General features: G+C 52.1%; 1 protein-coding gene across 1 annotated transcript; it reads right to left on the minus strand.

The window, feature by feature from the left end:
* Positions 1–3,837: 3,837 nt before the first annotated feature.
* On the minus strand, positions 3,838–24,736 carry IP6K3 (inositol hexakisphosphate kinase 3). Its single transcript, XM_090282227.1, has 6 exons — positions 24,422–24,736; positions 14,807–15,131; positions 9,610–9,823; positions 8,303–8,478; positions 7,178–7,353; positions 3,838–5,305 (listed from the first exon to the last, which is right to left on the minus strand). The coding sequence occupies exons 2-6, from the start codon at positions 15,003–15,005 to the stop codon at positions 4,838–4,840; spliced, it is 1,233 nt and encodes a 410-aa protein (XP_090138353.1). The 5' UTR covers positions 15,006–15,131; positions 24,422–24,736; the 3' UTR covers positions 3,838–4,837.
* Positions 24,737–25,682: the final 946 nt, after the last annotated feature.

The following is a 25,682-nucleotide window of genomic DNA, read 5'->3' on the forward strand; positions in this document are numbered from 1 at the left end:
TTGAAAGTAAAAATATTGCTTTGAAATACTGGTGTTAATAATGCAGACATTAAAAGGGAATTAAATACTTAGCTGTATTGTAGGGCAAGGTTGCCTCGTTTTTCTTCTTTTAACTTACTCACCCAGAGGAAACGATTGGCTGCAACACCCAGATCTGTTACCATAAAAGGGTCTGGACCTGCATCAGAGCGGTTGGTCATATGATGCCCCGTGTAGAGGTGACTGCTGGCTTATCTGGAAGTGAGCTCCTTTTCAAGACACAGGTGTTCGAGGTGTGCCGGGATAGGCCTCAGGCAGTTCTGAACTGCACCCTAATATCTCCAGAGCCCTTCAGCTCTGTTGACACATCTTGTCATCTCCCCCAGGGATTTGCCTCCTTCCCTTCACACTACCATCTGGTCATGTGGCCCCTGACCCACAGCTACAGGAGCAGCCCGACCACTTCTGGTTCCCTCACAGTACCAGTCACTATTTGACAACAGACACTGGCCCATGGAGGCCTCTTACTAAAAGAGCTGGAAGAGAACATTGGAATATAAAGCCAGGTCTCCTCGCCTACTTATCCCCCACGCACACCCCTGCCCCTATAAGATCCTTATCTTTGAAGTAGTGAAGGTGATGGGCAAGCAGGAGCAGGTAGACTTCTGGGATTTGTTCTTGGATTAGCTGTCAAACTTCCTGTCCCATTTCAGGGCAGTTTAGTAATGGAAGGTAGAAGTTCTGAGCAATGCATAATGAGAAGGACCCAGCCTGGCTGCAAGTCAGCCCACCTGGCTGGTGCTCAACTTGGTATTGTCCCTTTGTTCCTCTCCTCTAATTCTTGGCACCCATGCCTTCATTTTAGTTTTTCCTCAACTTGTGTTTTATGTTTTTGGCCACAGAGGATGTGGATTTAAATCAGAAGTCAGAAGTTTAGATCATTTTGAAGAGCTGCTGATGAGTGGTCTTGCCTTGCCATTTGTTTTGTTAGACTGCTTCCTGCCCTTTCCAGCATGGTCTAAATGTAAGGCTCCATGCAGCTGGGAAGAGTGATGGGGCTGCCAGGGGGCTGCCCAGAGGCCCAGGGCTTCCCGATGACATTACGGTATGGAGAAACTGTAATAACATACTGTTCTTTAGCTTCTTCTTCAATTGCACAGGGGACATCAGAGGGACAAAGGAGGGGCTGAGTAGCTGTCTCCCAGGCTGCAGGCTGCCCTTGTTCCACAGTGGGGATATCAGGAGCAGGTTGCTCTTCCCATCACTTGTCTAAAGGACCAAATTACAGTTCCTGTGGGACAGATAAGGAAACTGAGGTAAGGGAGATGCTAAGGAGATCTACCAGCACTCTGGGCCCATTTGATGTACAAGGACATGGCTAGGAGAAGGATCTAGATCAGGACCTGCAGCTCTGGCCCTGCCAGGCCCCTGTTGTCCCCTCATGTCCACCAGTTGCTCTTTATGCCTGTTTCTCACTTCTTAAGTCAGGTATCAGTTTAAGATGAGGGTTATGGATAAAGAGGCTATCATAGAGGCTGGGTTCTCATCAAACCCACTTCCTCTCCCTAGGCACACAATTAAACTACATCTCAGCCCCTTGGCTTCCAGGTAAGGCCATGTGACTGGTTCTTGCCCATGGAATGTGGGTGTGCCTTCTCCATGCTGTCTTTTAGGTCTTGTGGTTGAAGATGGTGGTGCCACAAAATAGAAGGAGCCTGGGTCCCTGAATGACTGTGTGTAGCGGAGGCTCTATGCTAGCTACATTGGGTTGCAATGTTAAGCTACTGATATTTGGGGATTGTTTGTTGTAACAGTTAGCCTACCCTGATTCCCATGTGTTTTTCAGTTCAAAAAAGAAGAGAGCTCTACAGCCTGGGTAAGCAAGCCAGCCAGGGTGCTCTTATGGTGTTCTAGGCAAAAAGGAACTGTAGACACGGAAGATTCTGAGTTTCTTTCTATTGTCACATTCTGGGGTTTCTCCATTTCCATCTTACTGTCTCCTGGTGCCCCTGTACATTGGCCTCCTGTGGGCAGCACAGACCACACCCCTAAACAGAATGTTGGATTCCCATTCCATGCTTATAAATCCTTTTCCTGGACCATTTCCCTTTCTTTATCACTTTTCAGACTTGCCTCCCTTTCAAGGCACAGCTCAAAACCACCTCTATGGTCATTCCATGTGGCAGTGAGCCATCTCTGCCTCTGCTCTCCTGGTAGCACTCTGCACAGTTGAGCAAACGGCCCCTATACCCTGGGGAAGCACCAAGATACTATTGTCATATGAGGGTCTTTACTCTCTTATTAAGTCATAAGGTACTTAAGGATAACATCTTTTTTTTAAAAAAGATTTTATTTATGTATTTTTAGACAGAGGGGAAAGGAAACATCGATATGAGAGAGACACTGATTGGTTGCCTCTCGCATGCACCTTGACTGGGAACGGAACCCATAACCTAGGCATGCAGCCTGACCGGGAATAGAATCAGCCAGGGTAAGCAAAACATCTTGATCTTCACACTTCCTTGTTTCCTACACAAGCCCTAGCACTGTGCTGTAGGTACCAGGCACTGAGAAAATATTTGTTGGATAGATAAAGGGGAGGAGCAGATTAATGAAATCATAAACTAGTGAGCTACTTGGCTAGATTTTTAAGGGTCTCCACCATCAGGTTCATTCCATTTTTCTTCTCTTCGTTTCTGCTACTCTCAACCACAAAAACCCCATTCTGAATGGTTGGTCTGACCACAGACTCATGAACATGCTGGACTTTTCCTCCCTTCATTCTCCGCCCTCACCAGTCCCTCAGCTCCTTCCTCACCCGTGTTACCCTTCGGGGTCCAGATGAAGTCTCGTCTTGTCCACCAGTTTCTGTGACTACTCTGCTCTCAGCAAACGTCTTCAACTTTAAATTTTAAGATTGCTCATCTGCACCACACAGACCTTTCCTCTGCCCACTGGGTACTGTCTTGTGTGCTTTGTTGTCAGTTCATGTGTGTGATTCTTGCTTCCTCAACTAGAATCCAAGCTGCCAAGAGCTGGATCTTCCACAGCGCTGAGCAAAGAGATCAGCAGGGAATAGCTGTTCAGTAAAAGGACACTTGCTGATGGCTGGATATCTGAAATCTCTTCCCTTTTGTCATTTTTAAGTAGACTCAGATTGGAGGTCAAATACATACACACCCATTGTCTCTTCTTCCCATACCTTTCTGTTCTTCTCCCTCTGCCCAGATTTATAGTAATTGGGTGGTCTCCTAGTGGTGGAGGAATCAGAAGCTAAGCCAGGAAGCTTTGGACGTGGCTGCTGTAGGACTAGGTTCTTAAGCCAGAAAGTGGTTCAGAAAAAGCAATGTTTAGGGCTCCATTTTCTCATTGGCAAATAGTTATTTTTCGGCTGACTCCCTTTTGCCACCCATCAGGCTTTGACTTAGCTCACCCACCATGGGCACAGAGCATGCAAATTAATTATGTCATTACCTTGGTGAAACATTATTAGGGAAGTTAACTTGCTTTGAAATCCATATAATGTATTGCAAAATTAAACAAAAGTTTTTTGTTATCCAGGTAACTTTCCAGTAGTGTGGATTTTGGAAAGTTGATGGTTTAGTGATGAGAACCCAGAAATCGTATAAGGTTCAAATGAAAGGACTACTTACTTCTCAGGTCTGGTACCTGCCTTGTAGATACATGCAAATATTTTATTACCCACTGTTTCCCACCGGGTTCCCTGAAGGATTGCAGGAAATTGGAGAACTGTTCTTTCAGTATACTCTAGTCACCCATGAATTGGAGCTATCGTACAGCATAATGATCAGAATAAATAAACAGAAAGGGTAATAAAGCACACCAAATAATCCCTGGTGACCTCAGCAATTTTATTAACAAATGTATTTCCCTAATTGGGTAACGTATCTCAGTGCTTAACTCAAGGGCATTGTAATAGGTTTCCGCACTGTAGAAGAAGGAATTAATTAGAACCATTTGCTCTTTGTTCCATATTTACTCTTGTCTGCTGGTCTTGTAAACATTGCTCCTGGTTTCCTCAGTCCTCCAGGCCCTCACTTCTGACCCTGCTCCCCCCAATAAATAAATAAATAGAAAGCTGAGAGTGTAGTTCAACATCAGTGGCTCCTCCTCATGCGCATTCCACCTCTACTGGAAACTGCATTTCATGGTTAGATTCAGAGCTATTTCGAGGTCCGATTCGGGCAGAATCATTGCTTCCAATAGGTACTTGGAAGTCTATAAAGAGGCCTTTCTCTCCACAAGCAAAAATAGAGAACCTGGGGTGTTGGTTTGGCAGTGCCGTGTCTGGGATTGTCCTTGTCCACTCAGAACCTGGGTACAAAGCTGGTGAGATGGGTAGGTCTGTCCCACTTCATCCTGTCCCACCTGCAGTGCCTCTTAGGAAGGTAAGAGGCATTCATTACCCCTGTCCTCTCTGCCCTGGGAGCAGGCAGCTCTCTTCAAGACTTTTCAAGTAAGGTTTTTTGCCTTACAGCTTGCAAGGACTGCAGCATGACAATAAGAAAGCATTTTTAAGTGCAAACACTGCAGGGTCTCACTGTAATGTTGCCTCTGACTCATGTGCCCCTGCAATCTACTCCAAGGTGCTGTCCTTTCACACTGACTGTCCAGGCTACGGTGACCAGCATTAGCACAAGATGCCAGGTGTGTGAATTATCTCCAGAGCTGGTTTCTTTAGCAGCTCTTAACATATTCTGCCATGCATAGTGATGGCTTTTGGAAGTAGGTATGATTATTACGAAGACATTTAAGGGGTGTCTAGACTACCCTCACTACCAATAGGTCCCTTTGAAGATCTATACTGCATAAAAATCTTGGATGAACCTGACAAGTCTCATTCTTCCTCCTGGATATCCTGCAGGATCTGGATGAGGTTTTCCAGGCCAAAAATGTAGCCTGGATCTGGTCCATCATAGGTGGTGTGCTCATTCCAGGAGCCCTTGTATGTCGTGTGAGCAAAGTCGATCATCCGGATGTCAACTTTGGGGCAACCGTCAGGAGAGCTGCCATGCGCAGTCTGTGGAGCCTCCTGAGGATGCAGGCTACCTGGGGCTCTTGCCAGCAGCTCCTGTCCATCGTAGATGATGAGGAGAGAGCTGGAGTAGAAGCGGTACGAACTCTGGCTCCTGATGACCGAGAGGAGGGCCCGGAGCTGGCACTGGATGGGCCCCAGCAGCTCTGTCCGAAGGCGGGTTCCGTCGTGCAGGAACTGATAGAGGGCTTGTTTGAACCCCTCAACTGAGAGTTTTCTCCCATAGTACTTGTCTTTGCAGAGAAAGTGCTTCTTATCAATTTGATAAACCTTACGTTAAGGAGAAGATAGAGAAAATGCAAAGAATTACAAACAGAAAAATTGCACCTGCTGCAATTGCAGCATCACAAGCTAACATGACATATATGAACAGTTCCGGGGGATGCAGGGCAAGAAGGGCTGAAACAAACCGATGATGTGCTTTCATCATGCACTATTCTACATCTAACATGCTTTCAGTGCAAGCCTCTAATAGGAGTCCGAGGCCCAAGAGCCTTCACGCTACAGAGGTGACCCTTCACCCACGTGGAAAAGGGCTGCATCTCCTTTCTTATGAATTTCCAGTCAACCTGCAAACTGTGATTTAAACCCTGGCTTCTGGTCCTCTTCAAATATTAGCAAACCCAAGCTAGAACACTTTAGTTGGAATCTGAAATTACAGCCAATGACCTTAAAAAGCCAATTAGATTAAATTTTCCCCAACAACATTTATAAAGTTCTTTCTCTGCAGATTCTAAGGAAATAATAATGGCTCTTGGGGTAGAGACACGTGAATTATTTGAAGATAAAAGACAGGCTAGATCAGGTGTGGACGGAGTTTCAGGGCAGCCCATGCAGCTGAGGAGAGTGGGCAGAGGAGGGTGGGTCACAGCAGCTCTGTGGAGCCCGTGGCTCCTCTCCTTGACACCAGCCCTCTCCCCTCCCCTGTCATGGCTTGGCCACCAGAAGGGAGCAGATGGAAGAGAGACAGTGATGGGGGGATAGTGGCAGCCACCCCCATTTCATTCATGTATCACAAGCAACAGTAGAGGCTGAATTGAGGCCAGCAGCTGGGCATGGCATGAGAATGACTTGGCTCGCTTCTGCCTGGCATACCTGGAAAGGGCTGCCAGTAACTGGCCAGGATGGTTTCTCGGGCCTCTCCTGCCTTCAGATTACGTGGTATGTTTACAGAAAATCAGTGTTGAAAAAAATCAGAAAGATGTGATAGACTTGGTGTTGCCTTTGGAGAGCTGGAGATCAGCTGCTAAATTAGCCATCATAAATACATGACAGGCATCACTTTCTAAATAAATCAGATCAATTTCAGAAGGTTTGAGGTCCAGAGAGAGATGCTATTTACACCACAAATCATCACACTCCATTCTCCTGAGAACTGCATTCCAGGCCTTTCAACGGGCATCTGTGTAACAAATTTATAGACTCATTGCAGCTTCAAGGGGTGGCAGTTTCAATTAAGGAAAGCTATAACATTTACCATCAAATCGGTGTCTGGTTTTGCTTTGAGTAGATAGGCTCAGAGAGTGAACCAATAGAGAAAGTTTATTTCCTCCTGTTCTGCAGCCTCTGCCATGAGCCACATCAGAGCAACAAAAATGAAGCGTGTAGTTAATAAAAATTAACTATTCATTTGCCTGGACTTAGCAGGTTTTAACCTTCCCACTTTGTTACCCAGAACAGATAGCAAGAAGCAGAAAAGGTGGAGTAAGAAGAGAGAAGGGCTGAAGAAAATTCAGACAGGCTGCCTTACAGCATCTGAGAAGGAGTTCAGCTTTGTCACTCAGAGAAGCTCTTCCTCTGAGCTCCCTGCCCAGTCCTTGCTCATACACTGTCATCAAAGCTGCTCTCAACATGGGCAAGTCATGTGACCTCTGTGGAAAGTTTCAATTGCCAAAGACCCTGAGACCAAGTTAAGAAAGGGTTTTGATACTCTGTCCTGAAAGGCACTCTTTAAAAGACCCCATGTGTCATAGATCAGGATGTATATTTTCTTGGGGCAAGAGGGGAACCTGGCTGCCTCCTCTGATGCTCCCTCAAAGCGAGGATCTCTGCAGGGGGCAGCGGTGTCTGGATGGGAGGCATCCTGCCCCACAGTGGACATGCCGAGACGTCCCGCCCTGCGGTGGGCCCTCTGCCACCCACCTGCATGCCGCAGATGCGCACCCCCAGGCAGGCTGAGGTGCTCTGTGCACACTTTGTCATGTGGCGGGCCTTCTTCTCCTCAGACGCGTCATCCCCGTGCTGCCGGGTCCCCATCTTCAGGTCTAGGACACAGGGATGCTTGTATCGTGACACGACGTCTTCCAGCAGCAGGAACCCTGGTCGCTCTAAGTTAAGGAAGGGTCCCAGGATGTTAGGCTGCTGCCTCACAGGAGGCAGGCAGCGCCGCTCCAAAGCTGGCTGAGCTTCTCTACTTTGAGCTCTGTGCTTGCATTCCAGACAAGCCCATCGTCACTAGTAAGAATTCCAGGGGGTAGCTTTGCAGCTGCTTTATTAAGTCCTTTTATTGAGAGGGAGTTTGGGTATGCAAGCTTCTTTTCCTTTTAGCTCTGAGGTTGAAATTTAAACACAGGTCTGAAATCCCTGGAAGGCCTTGCTCAGTTTGCATTTTATAGCAGAAAATCATAAGGCGAAGACCTGTAGTCACCAAAGGGGCCCGTACCTTTTGGGAAAAGTGGTAGATGTTAGCTTTGGAGATGAGTTGCAGGAGTATTAATTTCAGTGGAGTAATTTTCCTGCAAAAGCTTCTGAGGGATTAGGGTTGCAAATGTGTCTTAGTCAATACTGTGAAAGGAGCCACGCTCTGCAGGAAGGAGCCCAGTGGTGATGAAAGGACATTTCAAGCCTAAATTTCCTTGCTGAAAATGTGGTAGCCTAAGGGGGAGGGCAACTACCTCCCCTGGGGTCCACGGGTGGATGCTTCCCTAAGGAAGGAGCCACACCCCTTCCTCCCCGTCAGCTCTGGGAAGACCCCTGTGGGGGTGAGTTTGGAGGGGTAGAAGGGTGGCAGTCATTATTCCTATCTGCCCAGAGACGCAGCCCCGGTGGCAGAGACAACAGTGGCCCACCTGGGGCACTGCGTTCAGTTTAGTTCCCAGTCTGACTCTTCCATAAACTCTGAGTTTTCTTTTGGAGAGAACTGATTTCTTCTATGTCCCAGGTTTGAGGGCTCCTGTCTCCCACTCTCCCTCACTCCCCCTCACTTGACCCTCCTCCTCCCACCCCCGCCTTTCCCCTGTAGGTGAACCTTCCTGCTGTGAAGGATACGGTGCCGCTTGTTCTCTGGGTACTCTGTGCAGAGGCGGGTCAGGTGGGCCTGGTGGCAGTGCAGACCCCACGGGTTAAAGCTCCCCCTCTCAGCCTGGTCCCCATTAGCATCTTCCACCAGGGAGGAGACGCGGGTGGTGAGGTGGAACTCGGGCCTCAGGAGCTCCGCAGCTGGGCTGCAGGTGAGGGAAGCACAGGAGGACAGTCAGGGCAGCCGGGTCCACAGGTCTGGCGAGGGGCCCTTTCCACTGACTGCACTCTCCTGGGCAGGACTCTGAGAGATTGTTCCTGGCTACTCTCCAGGACACCACAGGGCCCCAGAGTGCCCTTCCTGCCCATCATTCCCCAGTGCCGGGTCTGGCCACACTGCAGCCCTCCTGGGGGGACTCTACACTCAGGTTAACTCGTTAGAACATGTCACCCCCTTGGAGCACTAAGGTGGTTTAATGTCACTTGTAAGTGATCTGGATTATTATCCCACTGTTGAGATAACACACTATGGGGACAGCAACCCTGCAGGGAATCAGAAGGCTTGGGGTTTAGGCCTCGAAATGCCAAGGTGGGTGAGAATTGTGTATCCTTGGTACTCCTCTCTCCTGTCCTCTGCCTCTCACCTTCCCCATCTGTGGGGTGGAGATAATGGGCACCCACTTTCTGATGCTGAGCCAAGAGACTTAATTAGATCTCTGTGCTCCTTGGGTAAGGGGGGTACTTTCATTGTATTAGCTCCATTTTGTTTTCCCATAAATGTTTAAAAATCCCCAAGGATCCTTCTCATCTGAGAAAGGTCAACTGACATTATCAGAGGTTTTTGGAGACTTCTCCAGGGACCTTGGTGCCCTGAGTTGCCTGCACCTCTGAGACCCCACTGAGTGTTGCGTTGGCTTCTCATCCCTTCTCGACTACTAAGGAAGGATGATTTCCGAGAGAGATTAGCCACGCTTTTCCTTCATGTCAACTGTTCTGGGGTTTCTGCTCTGCACATTTCCCCCCAAAGACTTCATGGTCTTAGTGAAACAGGTATTCATTTAAACAAATATGTGCTGAATGCCTGCTCTGCGTAGGGCTCTGCAGGTTCATCAGCATCAGATGAATGCATCGCGGTCCTCCCTCTAGAAGAGGCATGAAGGAGATGTATTCCTTTCTCTGTTCACATTAGTTATTCTAGACAGAGCCTTCATCTGAATTTCTCATTTTCTCTGCTCCGGCCTCACGAGGAGCCGTTGGCCTTGGCCCAGGTGGGAGTAGTGCTGGTCCCTGCTAGGGATGATCTCCCAGCTTCTGTCGTCCTGCCAAGTGGCCCTTACCTCTCCTTGAGCGAGTGTGTCAGCTGGGCGTGCTGCCACTGGGAGAGGGGCCCTGCACCGCCACTGCCGCTCGTGCTCTGCTGGAGCTTCTGCCATATCGCCACCGCCGTTGACCCCGAGGAGACCTTGAAGGACTCCTGATTCCCCTTCAGTGGGTTGGCAACCAAGCTGAGATGGCCTAGGCTGTCTTTCTGCAGGTGAACGGTGATGGTGCCTGTGGAGCACATGAGGGAGGGGAAGGGGTAGAGAAACCAGGTGGAATTTAGCTGAGTGGAAATGTTGCAATGCGTGACATCCTTTTAAAGTATAGTTTAATAGTATAGTATAGTTTTTCCCAGCTCCTCTCTCAAGGAAACTATGGGGACTGGCGTGGTTTAGCCTGAACCTGACCTGTTCCACAATGAGCCCAGAGCTGTGGAGCCTGCAGAAAATAGCCTTGGGCTGATCTTGGCCCAGCTTCTGCTTTATGATACTTCTCTGCCCCTTCATGTTTTAAACAAATCCAGCCTGTACACTCTGTCCTTGCATTCCAGTTCCTCTGTGCACAGCCACACCTTCCCAGTCACACCACAGCTGCCCCAGCTAGGCCCAACCTTGGGGCATCAGAACTGGTCTGCAAAGAGGGGCCTTCTCCCAGAGTGGCAGTGAGGGAAGTGGGAGCCCATGCATTCCTCCCCCTTGTCTGCCTCCATCACCCTTTCTTTCCCCTCCATTTGTCTATATCTAACCAGCTTCTTCCAGGAAGCGTCCTCAGACAGCCTGCAGGGGCCCAGGACGCTCCATCATGAGGACTTCCACCCTCCCCAGCGCTGGCTTTGACAATGACGCTCGCTGTTTCCTTTGGTTAGATGCACAGCACATGAAGGTTATTGGAGGAATGTGACTTTGATATAAGAAGACTTGTGGAATTCCCCCAAATTACAGGACCTCCTCCACGGTGAAAGTGAGGAGTGCAAGGAAACCCAGTGAACACGTGCTGCTTGGGCTCCTCCTCCTGGATGGCAGCCAGATCCAGTAATCAGCACTGGCATGTACGGTCACAGCTCTGTGGCTGCTCCCTTTGGATTTCTCACTCAGGTTGAGTGAGGAAGGCAGAATCTAGGCCTTCATCTCTGGGCTGGGCAGCCAGCAGGCGCCCTGTCTCCCCAGAGTCCTGGAGAAGAGGGAAAGATCCTCCTGGCAGTGGCACAGGCGATTGCCACACAAATGGTTCTGCGAGAACCAGGCCTCCCAGTGCTTTGTGGCCTCCTCCTCGCCGGGTCAGTTCTACCATTCCCTCGCTTTGGCATTCAGGCCCGGGGGTGGGGGGGTGGGGGTGGGGCTTTCCAGTGCTGCTGGTCCCTGGTGCCCCAGCTGTTTCCTTAACCTTTATGCTAATAGGTCCTTTAAAAAGTGCTCTTCATCTGAACCCCTTTGCATATACCTCTCTGCTGGGACCCTGACCAAGAGGGTGGGTTGCATGTGATTCTGTCTTCAAGATATTTATTTCCTCCCCTGGCCACTTGGTCACCTTCTCAGCATAAGTGACAATTTCTGCTGAATAAGCTCTCAAGGCTGCTGAGTTCCTGCCTGCAACCCCCCTGGCCCTCTGGGGCTGGTCAGTGCAGACACTCATTTTCGGGCCTGCTCTGTAATTCAGCAAGTTGCTCTTCAGAACCACCTGTGCCTCACTCAGCGGTCTCCCTGGGCCAGTCCTGTCATCTCAGATTCCCAGTGCCCTAATTTTGTAGCCTGAGAGTGACATTCAGTTTTCTCCAGCTCCTAAAGCTCTGCTTTTCCTCAGCTCATCCCAGACCCCTATATCCTGTAAAGTAATGATGATACAACTATAGTACTGTAGCTGACCTGACATTCATGGTTTATCTGAGGACCAGCATGCATCCAAAGACCAAGCCCGCAGAACCAGGCTGCTCGTCAGAGCAGGGCTGACGTGACAGCAGGCTGGGGAGAAGAGCGTGCAGTGACCGTCACCACCATGACTTTCACACCTGTGTACCAGCACTATGTGCTTTTTGTTTGTCAACACTGTGCTATAGCAAGCGTGACTGTGGTCACTGGGGTTCGGAGAGGATGCATAACTTGCCCAAGGTCACACAGGTGTAGCGCTCTGAGAAGGCCACATGAGACCTAGATGTGGAAGAAGGAACAAGTTGTGCCATGGAGCTGAGTACTTACAGGGAGACGATGTTGTCACATTATGTTTACCCATGCGTGGATGAGAATACCCTTGCTGTGTCCCCAGCCATGTTTGTGTTGGTCATTCTGGTCTGTGGAGCAAACAGGGAAGCTGTGATCCCACCATCCTGTGAGAGGGTCATTGGTGCAGGTGCTGGGAGCACCAGGAAGCCCATGGACGTGGGCTTTACATTGCCAGCTCTCTTTCCTTGGGGGTGGGGGAAGGTTGCTGAGCTTGTTCTAGGAAGGTGCACTGACCTAGAAGCCATCGCCAGGCTCCAGAGCCCATCTTACAGGTGTGAGAAGGAGAGCTTGTGGCCTCCATGATCATCCTTGGGGTGCTCAGAGCCTCCAGGCTGCCTGGGGAGCCTAGGAAGGTATGTCACTAAGGGCAAAACCCTTCTGTATCTTGTAAAGTTCATGTTACCATCCAGCGGCCCCCTGGCCTTTCCCACTCAGGCAGATGTGGTGATGGCCCTGCCAGAAACCATGATGTCAGGGAGCCTGGGCCTGAGAGACAAGAAATGTGGCCTTCACACACTTCCAGGCTCCAGCTCTTATCTGATCTCATTTGTTCTGAGTGTCTAAATGGAGGTGAGCAGAGGTGCAAAAAACCCCAAACCAATAAAATCTAAAAGTCATTTCTATTTCTCATATCGTCAGAGCTACACAGCCAGGCTCCACATCCCTGCCTTCTCGCTCCATTCCTGCACATCTCTGGCTCTGTCTCCTTTTATCTGTCTTCTCCTTCTCCCACACACTCCTCTATGGTTCAGCCCAGCCCTTCTGAAGCCTGGGACCCAGTGCAGATAGGTCCTTGCAAACAGTCTCAAGTTGCCTGCCCATGACAAGAGCAGCATGTCAGTGGAATCCAGACTGCTAGGGACTTGGATTGTTCTTTTTATCAAGTGCCATGTTGGCCCTGACCTGGCCTTCAGCTCGGTCATCCATGAGGACTAGCTGATGTTACTTTTCTTACCATGTGGAACCAGGTGCCTGCACAGCCTGAAAGCCCTTTGAGGGTATCTGTCCCATTGAAACCTGACCTCAGTTACCTGCCCCAGGTGTCTTGAGAGTGAGTGTCCTATTCTGGTGTCTGGTATTCTAGTGTCTCTGTAAACGTGTGTTTCCTTAGGTGGGCCTGGCTGTGGCTAGTGAGTGGGTCAGTATTTCTGCATCACTGGAACCTCATGTTTGGAGGTCACCTCAGCCCAGAGACTCTGCCTCACCCTACTGCATGGTCTCACCTGGGGCGGGGAGTGGGGGGGTGGGGGGGCTGCGGTTCCCTGACGCAGTTGTTTGCAAACACTATCTCCTGAGTGAAGCCCAAGGCAGAGACTGAAGCATTCCCCTGTAGCTGGTGATGTGTGTAGCTATGAGCCTTGGCTCAAATGAATCTCTCATCTTAGCAGAGCCCTAAGGGCGGTTGGATCTGGGGATGGGCCCAACCTGAAGGGGGAAGCAGGGCAGAGGAGGATCTGGACAGTAGATCAGTGCCTGAGAATGCCCGAGAGTGGTGCGGTCCTGTCCCTGGAGGAATGGGCACGTGCGGACAGGGCATGGGGGCAGCAGGATAGGGTCTGGAGACTGAGCAGCCTCTCTCACTCTCCTGCTTTACCTGCGCCAGCCCTGGCAGTCTGCCTCAGCTACAGAGCTGTCAGAGAAGCTTGAAATGGCACAAGCAGGAGGACCGTCCACACAAGGACCTGCTACCCCTTCGCCAGGTTGAGTTCAGTTTTGAAAGGGCAGACATTAATTCCAGTAGGTGCTCTGACAAGATGAGCAGTGACCCACAAGCCATGGTCAACACCACCAGGGCGGGCCCCAGAAGGCCCCAGAAGGCCCAGGGGAGGCCTGTCCAGGCTGCATCCCAGCTGTGCACCCCTGTCTCTAAGTGTCTGATGCTTATCCGTCCTGTCTCAGACTCTGGGGGGCCTGGCCGGCCAGGACTGACACAATGCCTCCTAGGGCTCAGGCCTTGGCCCCTGACTAGTGGATCTTAATTTGGAACATGTCGAATACAGATTCCTGAGCCTTAACCCAGAGATTCTGATTCCCAGGTCTGGGATGGGGCCCAGGAACCTGCATACATGTACACACACACTCACACATTTTCTCTCTCCGGTGATTCTGGTAAAGTTGGTTGATCTCAGATCACACTGGGAAACTCTGGTGTAGACAGGTGCCACCCTCCCTAGTTATCTCAGTCATTGCAATGCAGTGAGTTTTTGACTGCTTTGGATGTTATCATTGCCTGCACCACAGATACTTGGACAAGGAGGGCAGAAGCTTGCAGTCACACATCTAAAATCTTTAAAGGAGGTCTTTTCTCTGAGCACTCATGCCATTGTGGGGCTTGTGGCTGGCAGAGTCACACCCTGAGCCCTGTGAACCACATCTACAGAAGGCTGGGTATGAACAAAACAGCGCAGAGGCTCTGCCTGGAGGCCCGGAATAGGCAGCCCTTCCCACCAGCCCTCTCCCCCACCAGGACCCACCCTGTGCTTAGATCAGAGCACACATTGCTCCGCGCTTGATTTCCCCAGGTCCACCTGGAAGGCACCTGATGCCCCTGGCTTTGCCCCTGGATGAGAGGGCAGGAATTCTGGTTTCCTAAACCTGCTGGGTCCCAGCTCCTCTGTGTCATCATGTCCTAGGCCCAAGGCTCCTTCCACCCGCCTGAGTCTCCAGCATGAGGTAAAGGAGGCCTCCACTTGTCCTGTTTTTACCAGCCACAGTCATAGGACCCAGCCATGTGCTCCCAAAGCACAGGCCAGAATGCCCCGTTTTACCCCATTCTTAATTCCTCGAAGCCGGGTGGCTTGAGCTGATTTGGAAGGACTCCAAATGCTATTATACTCCGGACCTGGAGACTTGAAGAGTTCAGAGAAACTAGGACAGTGAAGGCTGGCTGGGTTGCCGGAGAGGGGCATGTCTCCATGGCAACCGTCACACACACCCCAGTGCTCCAGGAAGCAGAGGGTGTATGCAGACGAGCCTGGCCCAGTGTGGTGGCCCTCACCTTTGTACTGTGGGGTGAACCGCTTCATGGCCAGTGGCAGGGATTCATAGAACCTCTTCTCCTGGGAGACGAGGGGCTTGCACACGGTATCCTCGTCATACTTCATCACACTCAGGTGCCCCCCAACCTGGTGCAGGAAGGGCTCCAGTAGCACGCCCACCCTGGCGTCCCCAGCTTCCACACTGTCCTGCACAACCATGGCCTGAGGTAGAAGTAGCAGCTGCAGGACAGAGGCAGGGCTGTGAGAGGTCCTCAGCTTTCTCCTTGGCCTTTGTCTCTGTCACGGCATAGTGTTCTTCCCAGCTGTGGGCTCTCGGTGGGGACCCTGGAAAGCAGAGGAAGATAGAAATGATGTGAGTGAGACAGAGCGGTGGGGACAGTGCTCAGAAGCACCCACAGTCCCCAGCCACCACCCACTACCCACCGGGAGTTAAACAAGACTGTACACAGGCATCGATTACTTCTGGAGTAATCTGTTACAGTGGTTGCCCTTGGGGAGCAGGGCTGAAAGGAAAACTTCTCTAAATACAGTTTTGTACCTTTTGCATTTAAATATTCAAACATTTTTAAAAAATCAATACACACAAATGTAGGCTTCCAGGGTGGGAGACTGTGTCTTAACTTCTCTTGTCATGCGGCCTTCCTTCCTTGGGAACATTGATTCCAGGCCCAAGAACAGAGCAGAGTCTCTGCTGTTGGGGTACTCAGCATCTAGCAGGCGCTTGGGGGTGCAGGAATGCTTCCTTTTTGTATAGCATAGCTGTGCGCCATTGATTTTTATTGTGGCTGTGTGACCTTGGGAAGTTACTAAACTTTTTTGGCCTCAGTGTTCCCATCTGTGGAATGGGATCATAAGGATGCCTACCTCATGGAGTTAGGGACAGAATTGAGATCAAGCCTGTGAAATGGCTAGCCCAGGGCCCAGAGCTAAGTGCTCAATAAATGTGACTAGTCATTATTACTTCTGGCATTTTTGCCTTGGTGGGTCATAGTTCCCCACTTGGGTTGTGGGGAAGGCAGGCTTTCTTACCACCACTTTGCAGATGAGGAAAGGGAGGCCTGAAACGCTTTGTCTGGGGGCTGGTGGGGTCCAGGAGCAGAGATGGAAGTAAAGCAGGCTCCCCTGTCTCTGGGCCTCATCCTTCTCCACCTGCTGCTCTTTTCCTCCCAAGGGCAGGCCTGCCGGACTTCAGGCAGCTGCTGGGACTCTGGGCTGGAAACGCAGCTCCTAAAGATGTCCTGACTTTGTGTCAGGAGAGTGCCAAGGAGACACTTTGAGAGAGGCTCTCTGGTCGTATTAGTCGTGTCTGAGAGTACATTCTCACAGCGGTGCCCGTCACTGCTGAGTTATTAATACTCTCCTCTGCTGGACTCCCAGCTGAGTGTGTGACCAGGCTGGGCAGTGGTGGGCATGATGAACCCTCTGAATGACCTTCAGTCCAGACTGTGGGCATGGCTATCTGGCTCCAGAAACAGCAGTGCCTATCAATTTGTTCAGGTTTCCGGCTCCAAGAGGCTCTTGCCACCAGCCCAGACCTCCAGCACCAGGAGGCATTGAAATCCTCAGCCCAGCTCATCTGTTCCCCACCAGGGAACCTCTCCCTCATTGGCTACAATTCTGCAGGCCACAGAGCGCCCTGCCTTTCAGGAAGGGGGAGGGGTGTTCCTCCTGTTTAGTGCATTTGCTTTGGCAGAGACAGGTTGAGGCTTAGGGAGGTACTGTGTGGCTGGAGCCTGGCTGGGGAGGGTGGGGTTGCCGAGGTGTGACGGTGCTGGGGCTGTGCCGGAGACCACAGCCCAAGCCTTTCCCCGGCTCTGCTCCAACACTGCACAGAGGTGAGCCCTCCTGGGAGCCTGTTCTGGGAGCTGAGAAGAGAAGTTGATAGGAGGCATCTAGATGGGGAAGGAAATCAGAAATTGGCACAGGGGTGAGTTGATGTCATTGTTGCTTGGCAAACCCGGTCATACTTCCAAATTTCGCAAAGGCAAGAAGAAAGAAAAGAAAACCAAGGTGGCCCCAACACCTCTGCTCTCGCTGGGTTCGCTGGTGTGTTGTTGTTTGCCAGCTGACCTGTCCCTGGGGAGAGGGAGGCAGAGGCTCTCCCAGTAACCAGAGAGACAGCCAGGCTGTAAAATTCATTTATAGCCACTCCTGGAAGGAGCCTGGGCCCTGTCCCTCACACTGTTGCCCTGGGCCAGGCACAGACCTCGCCCAACTGAGCAAGCCCCGCTGCCCGGGCAGCCAGCAGCGTCCCAGCAGCACCACACGCGCGCCCACACTTGGCAGTCCACTGCTTTCTTCCCCCACGCCGCCGTCTCCCTAAGGAGCTCTGAGGACGTGGATGTTGCCTCACAGCGGCAGCGTGGGAAGGAAATAATAATAAATGGTAAGACGTGTAGTGCTTGCCATGCGCCAGGCAGTGTTCTAGGTGCTTTAAAGGGATGAACCCAGTAAAGCTTCACACCTACGCTAGGAGGTAGTGTTGTCAGCCCATTTCACAGATCAGGAACATGAGGCACAGAGAGGTTAAGTAACTTGCCCGCGTGCACGCAACTAGTGTGGGGAGAGCAGGGATTTGAACGTTAGCCCCAGAGTACGCTTATCTGCTGTACTGCGGGAGGCTGAGGGCTGTTGTTTATCTACTTTGAGAGTCAGGAATTTGAACCCCAAGGAGGCTGGGACTTGACCAAAGGCACCTGCAAGCCACTGGCTGCTGGGGCAGAACTCAGGTCCTCTTGTCCCCCAGCCCTGGTCTCTCCTACCCTAATGACTGTAAGTGCATGTCCTAGCAGCGGATGGGCTCTGCACCTCAGAAACCAGCAGGAGGGTCAGTCCACCTAGAGCTGGGGCGTGGTATTGACCTTCTTGGGACTTTATGGCTGGGGTGTCAACCAGACCCGAGAGGCACTGTCATTCCCAGACATTCTCGGGAGCCTTGGCTCAACCTCCTCAGAGAGCACAGAGCGAGCCTGGACGACCCCGGGCGTCCAAGACAGCCCACAGCGTGAGGCACAAACTCTCTTGCCCCTAGACTTGGGGTGGGTTGGTAGCAATGGGATGTCTTCTGGGTAGTTACCTGTACTCTTCCAAAAGCTGGACTCGACAGCTGGGGAAACTGAGGTTTTTTCCTTCAAGGGTTATCTTAGGGTGTATATTAGGTGACATCTCCTCAGACTTTTCCTGCTCTTGGGCTGTGGTTCTGACAGTTTGGTGTGAAGAGGTGGAGAGAGGGTGGATGGGCAGTGGCGTCAGCACTGGTGCGCCTGCCTGAGCTGGGCAGGTGGGCTCTGCTGCTGGTCGGCGGGGCGTGTGTGTGTGTTCTATGGCCTCCCCTTGGCACCGATGCCAACCTTGGATTCCCAAGGAAGCTTGAGATTTCCTATCTGTCTCTGTGTGTGCAGCCTCCCGCTCTGTGGGACAAAGCTAGGGAACTCCATTCTTCCATCCCTCCCTCAGAAGGCCCACATAAATAATTCAACTCCACAGACCTTTCTCAACCCAGATGTTCCTTTTGCCACACGCAGGCACATCTGTCATTGGCATGGGCCTTGGCCTCTGGGCCTGTATCTATTTCCTAGAAGCACTGGGCAAGGAGACAGGAGCCCTGGTCTGTTCCAGGTGTTCCCACAGCTTGCTGAGGCCCCTGGGACGCACTGGGTAAGGACCGTGAGCTTGGTTTCCCACCCACCACCACAGCCTTGTCATGATGCTCAGATAACAAAAGGCGTAGCACCGCTTTGTGGAGGCCTTTTCCCAAGCACCTACCCCACCAGGTTCGTCACTGTGTGGGTGATTCTCAAGACTGACTCAGCTGGGGTGCTGGGAAGGCAGGTGAGACACTCGCCTGAGACAGGATCTCATGCCCCCTCTGACACACCTGCTGAACACCCCGGGCTCCCTCTAGTCCTTTGAAGGTAGACAGATGTCCCTCTCTCCAGCCCACGCCTCCTCTCACAGCCCCATAGCCCAGACCTGGTGCCCAGCAGCTTTCCTGGTGTTCCTTGGGGAGGGACAAGAGGGAGTTAGGATGAGGGAGGGAAGAGGAGAGATGTCTCGGCCAGAGAGCTCAATTTAAACTGCCCCCCTCCCCCGGAAGAGTGGACAAATGGCCCCAGGTTGGTGTCCTCCTGCCCTGTCACTGGGTCATGTCCTGAATGACATAATTCTGGGCTTTACTCCAGGAGATTCAAGGGCTAATTTCTTGGGGGGTGGGGCGGTCATTGAGCTGGTTGTTAAAAGAGATCCTGGGCTGCCTGTGTGAGCAGAGCCTATGGGGCCTGAGTGACAGCCAGCCTGCCCTGGTCTGAAGGGAGGGTCATGAACAGCAGGCCAGCGGTTATATTTGGCTGCCAGAGTTGGGATGGACGACAACACCAGGGGTGCCAGGCACGATAGCAGATGCCACCATTCACACCGAGGTGGGTGAGTGCATCGTGGCTGCATGACCAGCTGGCACATTTTCCTTCCTGGGAGCCTATATGCATGTGCTCCCTACCCACATGCTAAACCTGAGTTCATTAAAACAGAACGTTTTTTTGTTTCTGTTTCAAAGTCACCACTCCCATTTTAGGGAAGATGGCAGGCGCAGCCACACATCAAGCTTGTGAAGGTTTAAACTTGGACTAAATTAGTCATGGACTGTATCTTATCAAAGCCTGTCAGCTCTGGGAACAAGTTGGCTGACTGTGGTCATTGTCGGGGCTGCTCACCAATGTCCTGGTTTCTGATGTTTCTTGAGGGAACAAGGCACCATAGCACTTCCCTTGCCCTTTGAAGGTAAGCCTGGCCGCACAGTTTGCTCCGGCTGCCCTAACGTGGATGGCAGTGATGGGTCACTTCCAGTGGGAGCTCTAAGCAAGCAGCTCCCACACTCTCCTTCCCTGGCCATGGCCATCCCAGAAGCACAGTTGCTCCCTGACTGACTGCACTGTACGCAGTGTGACAGAGAACTAAGTCTCTGTCATATCAGGCCCCTGAGACTTGGGGGGTGCTTTGTTTTGCAGCACAGCCTAGTCTGTTACCAGCTCACACTCAGATACCCAGTATGGGGTCCTTAAGTTGAAAGCAACTTCACTTGAGTGAGACACTCAAATAGTTCATTGCATGAAGATAATAATACAATAATTATAGTACAATAATAGCCACTCCTATCGAGCATCTTCTGTGGACTACTGGCTTTAGTCACCCACCACCTCTGTTTTTCAAGGGAACCCTTTTCAGGCAGAGAAGAGGGAAGAGCTGTCCCCAGGTCCAGAGTTCGAGCACTGACTGGAGCTGGGATTTTCTCAGGTTCCTGCCAGGTCTGCGCCACAGCACAGTCTTCCTCTGGGTCTTGTGACCCCTGTCAGGCTCTCAGGGCAGGGTCCTGTCTGAGGCCCTCTCCATGCGGTGTGCCTCAGTGGCCGACATCAGGAACGGGAGACTTCCTGGAGCCTGGCCAGCCGGGCCTCGAGGGTGCCACCGCCAGGGGCAGCGTGCTGCTGTGGCGGCTCGGCCAGGCGTCCTGGGTGAAGGACACCCTAGCAGGCCGGTGGTGACCTTACCCAGAGTAGTATCACCCACCAGCATTCTCTCCAGACTCCAAATGTAGCACCCATGGAGCACAATCATTTCTCAAGTGTATGCAAACGCATTGGTGATTATCGAAATAAAATTCATTTGAAGGTGTTACTTGCATTCTAGTAGTTTTTATCATCATCTGTTTACTCAATCAACAGATACTAAAAATACAATGAGTATCGCAGGGGGACTCATAGGGAAAAATTATGTTGAAAAAATGGGTCCTAGCTGAAAAGGTTAGGAGAGATGCTGCTGTCACAGACTGGTGGTTTGAGGGGGGTGGGAGGGGGTCTGTCGGGGGAGGGATGGTGGCCTGGCTGGGGGGAGCTTGAGGAGGGCCTGTTTGGGGAATGTGTGCACAGGGAGCCATAGGCAAGAGGGAGGGCTGCATGGGGAGGTAGAGGCAGGATGCTGTGTGGCCCTGGCCCAGTTTCATGCCCCCCAAACTGAGCTGGGGCCTTGACATGGAGGGGACAGAGAGGACACCTGGCCCTGCTGATTGGAGGTGAGTGGTTCCAGCTCACTGTAGGGAGGAGGGAGTCGCCTGAGATCACTAGGGTGTGGAAGCCTTTGTGCCACCTCCCAGTAAGTCTGGGGGAGGGGGGATTCTGGGGAGGAGATGATTAAGAAACAACTTGTATTGGAAGAAGACTGGTATAAAACATGTCAGGCTGCGGACTGCAGATTCAAGGGCAGCGTGGTAGATGGTCTGCCCTCTCGCCTCTGAAGCTCTAAGGTCCGTTTGTAGGCCTCTCGGAGCCAGAGGTTTGGTACAAATACCATTCTATGTCTTTGCAATGCCCAAGGGAGCATTTAAAAAATCTATTAGAGATGAGAGGGACCCAAAAACCATTTAAAGCCACTGAGGTCGTAATGGGCAGGATTTTGTTGTTTCTCATTGGTGGAAGGTTCTGTATCACCTGGGGCCATCCAGGCTGGGAAAGCACGAGGTTATTTTCTGGAGAAAAAAAATCACATGTCCAAATCCATTCTTAAAATGACTCAAGGGCTAGCGGCCCATGTGTCCTCTGCATGGTCCCCAGCCCGGTGGGATCAATACTGAGTGCTGGGGGACTTGACACATCACTTCCCCAGCTATGGCTGAAATATGTGGCTTTGGAATGTCCGTTTCCCGGGAAGGCTCGAGCTCCAGAATCACAGAGCAATACTTCATGTTCCTCAGGTGTAGCAACTTATTTTGAGGCTGATTTTATCCTTTGAGGGAAGATTTTTTCCCCCTCTTAACATTTAAAATCTCCCAATGTTCCTCCTGCTTGAGGACCAAATGTGATTTTAATACAGCAATTTTTAGTTTAGAAGCCCTTCAGCCATGGACAAATGTCCTCAGCAGCCAGCAATGTTCTGAGCATGCTGTCAGGGCAAGAGACGCGTGGGGGCAAAGATGACTCAGAAGGTCGAGCTGCGGGAAGGCTGCTCTGGGGGAAGCAGAGGCTGGCAGGGGCTCCTCCCTCCTTGGGCCGTAACACATCCCAACCTCATGACCACACCCTGGGTCCTCAGGCACTCTGGGCAAGACCAGTAACCATTCCACCAGCCCCTCCAAGGCACACCCTCTTGAAGCTGCAACCAGGATCTCGGATATTGCCAAACTCAAACCCGCACATTTCCAAACCTCAGACACTCTGCCCCACACCTTCCCCTTTCTCTAAGGAATATGACCAGACCCCTGCCTTGTGGAAGAGACTTATGAGCCCGAGATAGACGGTCTGGCCTGTGGTTAGCATGGCAACTTTATGGCTGCAAGAAGAAATAGCTTTTTTAAGGTCAAAACAAAATAGTGGGATGGAGCAAGTGTGGGGGCAAGTGTGTAAATGAGTGTGTGAGTGTGTGGTCATGGTCCTTTAGGCCACAGAGCTGAACTGGCCAACTGAAGAGCGAGCCTCTTCCGGAAGAACGGGAGTGAGCGAGCAAGCCTTTCCCCAGCAGAGGGCAGCAGCAGACACACAGCCGCCCAGAGAGGCCAAAACCTGCTGCCAGCAAGCACCTCCTGGCCTGGCGACCAGTGGGTACATTCCTAAACTGCCCTGGGTTTGCCCGGCCCGTCCTCAGCCCAGGCAGCGAAGGGTCCCCGCCTTTCCCAACGACTGTTTTTAGCTCAGAAATTATCAAGATTGATCACCCCATATTCCCTTCTTGCCACCCTCTGCTTTTTCTAAAAGTTGTCTGGCTGGGGAAGCTTCTTGCCATGGGTGAGGTACATTCTGAGAAGTGGAGTGCCTGGCTTGATTCATGGGGGAAGGACCCTAAAACCAGGGACAGGGCTTGCTGGGGAGGGAGAGGAAGGGAAAGGGTGCTGGAGACACATTTGAGCAGCGTGGACCGTGGTCTTCAGCACCTCCCCTCAACAGGTGCCTCCTGGGCTGGGTGGGCCATGGCTGGAGGAGGAAGAGAAACTAGCATGAGGTAAGGGGCTGCCAATGTGGCTGGTGCTGGGTATGTGGGCCCCCCACCCTCACCCCTCGCTCCAGCCACTGCCCTGAACAACCCTATGCGTCAGTGCTCAGTGCTGTCACGCTGATTGGTGTTCCTGTGGCTGCTGGTCACCAAGACAGCAAGCACCCAAATTTCTGCCCGGGAAGGATTTATACCTGTGCCCTCCTCACAGCAAGAGAAAGCAGGGGGAAGCTGCTGGCTGCCGGGTGGGCTCAGCCTGGCTGGCACCCCCAGGATGCCCTGGGAAGACAGGGAGGGTCTCAGAGGCCACAAGCCCTTTGCAGGCATTTCTCAGATCCCTGATAAGGAGCTGGCCCTGGGGAGCATGGTGGAGTAGGGGGGCAGGAGACCTAGTTCTGTCCTAGGGTTCCTGTCCTTTCCTCTCTGGGCCTCAGTTTCCCTGTCTGTACTGAGAGTTGTCTGGCCCAGCCATGTTCGTACCCTCCTATGGGACAACTGGCCCCTCAATTCAGCAAATTGATATGGGGAAAATTGGGGGTGGGGGGTTGATAGAGATCCTTCCAGATTGAAAGAGACTTGGAAGACATACTGACCAGATGCGCTTTGATTGGCCCTGGTCTAAACGAAGCATTAAAAACATTTAGAGGGCAGTTGGGGGAATTGGATGTATCCCTTCTTTGGGAGTGGTTAATTTTGTTAGTGGAATAATGGCATTAGGGTTATGTGAGAACCTACCTGGGGGTGGGGAATGGAGGGATGCCTTAGCCTGGCTGATGAAGCAAATATGGCAAAACTCAGACAACTGTTTAAATCCAGATGCAGGACATGCAATTGTTCATTATATCAGTTCCTCTACCTTTTCCCGGAAGCCCAAAGTTTTTCATAGTAAAAGGATAAAAATAAACTGGTAGCTTTTAAAAGCTACAGAAGCCTGGGTCCTGCCCCCTGGGGTCTGACTCTCTGGGGAAGGGTCTTGGCATGGATGTATTTAGGTCCCCAGAGATTCTGAGGACCATGGCAGGCCCAGGTTCAGGTCTCACGTTCACTGGAGAGCCCAGCAAAGTCCATGAGAGAGGGGACCAAAGATTCTGCCGTGGCCCAGAGCAACGGGCCCTGGTGGCGACACATCTCTGATGCCCATGGCTCACTACACTACACTCCATGTGGGGGCACCCTGCACCCAGTTCCCAGGCCACTGCCTACAGGCACTGATGTCATCCCAGCCCTGTGGTCCCACGGGGTAGAAGGGTGAGGCTGCTGGGACAGGACATTCCTGGGCTCAGGGGGGTGGTGCCACTTCTCCTGGGACACTGGAGTATGAATCATTGGCTCCAACCCCTGCACCTGCCCCTACAGCTTCCTCTGTTGTCCCAGCTCAGCCCAGCACCCTCAGCACCCTGCCTTCTTCCTTCAGGGGCCGCGAGAAGAGAGGGTTGGAATTACGCCAGTGGAGGGGGAGAGAAGCAAATGACAGAATTTCTGTGTCACTGAACTGTTGCAACTTGGCCCCATACATACACAGACACTCCCACGGGCAGATCCTTCATCAGTGCTGCATGGAGACAGGGCCCACCCCCTCAGACCTGTGGCACCACCAAGGGTTCAGCAAGCCCATCCCCATCCCCCAGGGCAGCACTCACCAGGGCCTCCGTCCCGGTGGGGTCCTGGGGAGTGCGTAGAAGGGAGGGCCCAGTGGGAAGTAATCTTCTCTCAGTGCCTACTGACTGCGGGCGTTGGGCAAAGGGCTTGCCAGAGTCCCAGTGTGAAGAAGTCACTGTCCACTATAGCACTGGTGGAGAGGTCTGCCCAGACGGCCAGGCTATAGTGGCCTGGGGAGGAGAGGTCACCTGACCCTGCGGACGGGCTGGCAGGGGCTCACAGGTCCAGCTGTCAGTTGGTATTTGCTGCTCTGGGCAGGGAGGGGAAGGAAGAGGAGGAAGAAGAGGAGTGGACAGAGGGAAGAGTTCTGCTCTGGTGCCTAGGTGGCTGTCAGGTCCTGGCAACCAAGGGCCAGTTGCCAAAGACCCCTGGTTATTTTTTGATCCCTTGTTCATGGGGTAAGGCTAGGGTGGGGGTTCATGTTCTTCCTTCCCCTAGTCTCCCTGCCCCCACCCGTTTCCCCACCACCTCACTGTCCCTTTTCCCCAAGCTGTGGCTGCCTGAGGGAAGGAAAGTCCTGCAACAAGACAGTCAACGAATCAACAGTCAATCAGCTTGAAGACAGGCTGACTCAGGGGCCTGCCAGCACGTTGTTGGGGTGGAGGGGGGTGAGGAGGGAGAGGGTGTTCAGCAAGTCAAAGGGCAGTTCCAGTGTGTTGGTGGGAGAACACGGGGCTAAGGGGGGTCTGCTCACCTACTGAGGGGGGAGCAGGGAAGGCATCCTGGAGGAAACACATTCCCATTGGGTTTGGGGGAGGGTGAGAAGAGTGGTCCCGGTAAAGAAAGAGCTCCCAAAGGTGCAGAGGCAGGGATGGGGGCAGGGGCAGAGAGGGAGAGGCACTCACAGCAGCTGGAGCGCGCAAGGAGTGGGAAGTGATGGCAGATGAGGCTGGGGGGTGGGGGGGTGGGAAGGTGGGCCTCCCAGAACTCTCCTTAACTCCTTCTGCCAGGAAGCTCCAGGCTTAGGTTCATGCTCAGAGCTGTCTCTCTACTTCAAGAAGAGCAGATTGGGAGGCATGGACCAAGGGCAGACAGGCCTGTTGTGAGGCCCTGGGTACTGACGTCCAGGTGAACCTAGCCTGAGGGAGAGAGAGGGCAGTGGGGTGGAAGGGAGATATTGAGGAGTTTTGATTAGGCCTGGTGACACCTGAACAGGGACCGATGGACTAGAAGTAAAGGACAGGTTTGTCAAGGGGCAGGCTTCAGGTCTGAGTGAGCCTGGACCAAGTACAAGGAAGGTCT

Source organism: Furipterus horrens, unplaced genomic scaffold, assembly GCF_987537825.1.
Source record: "Furipterus horrens unplaced genomic scaffold, mFurHor1.1.pri manual_scaffold_6, whole genome shotgun sequence".
Classification (NCBI taxonomy): Eukaryota; Metazoa; Chordata; class Mammalia; order Chiroptera; family Furipteridae; genus Furipterus; species Furipterus horrens.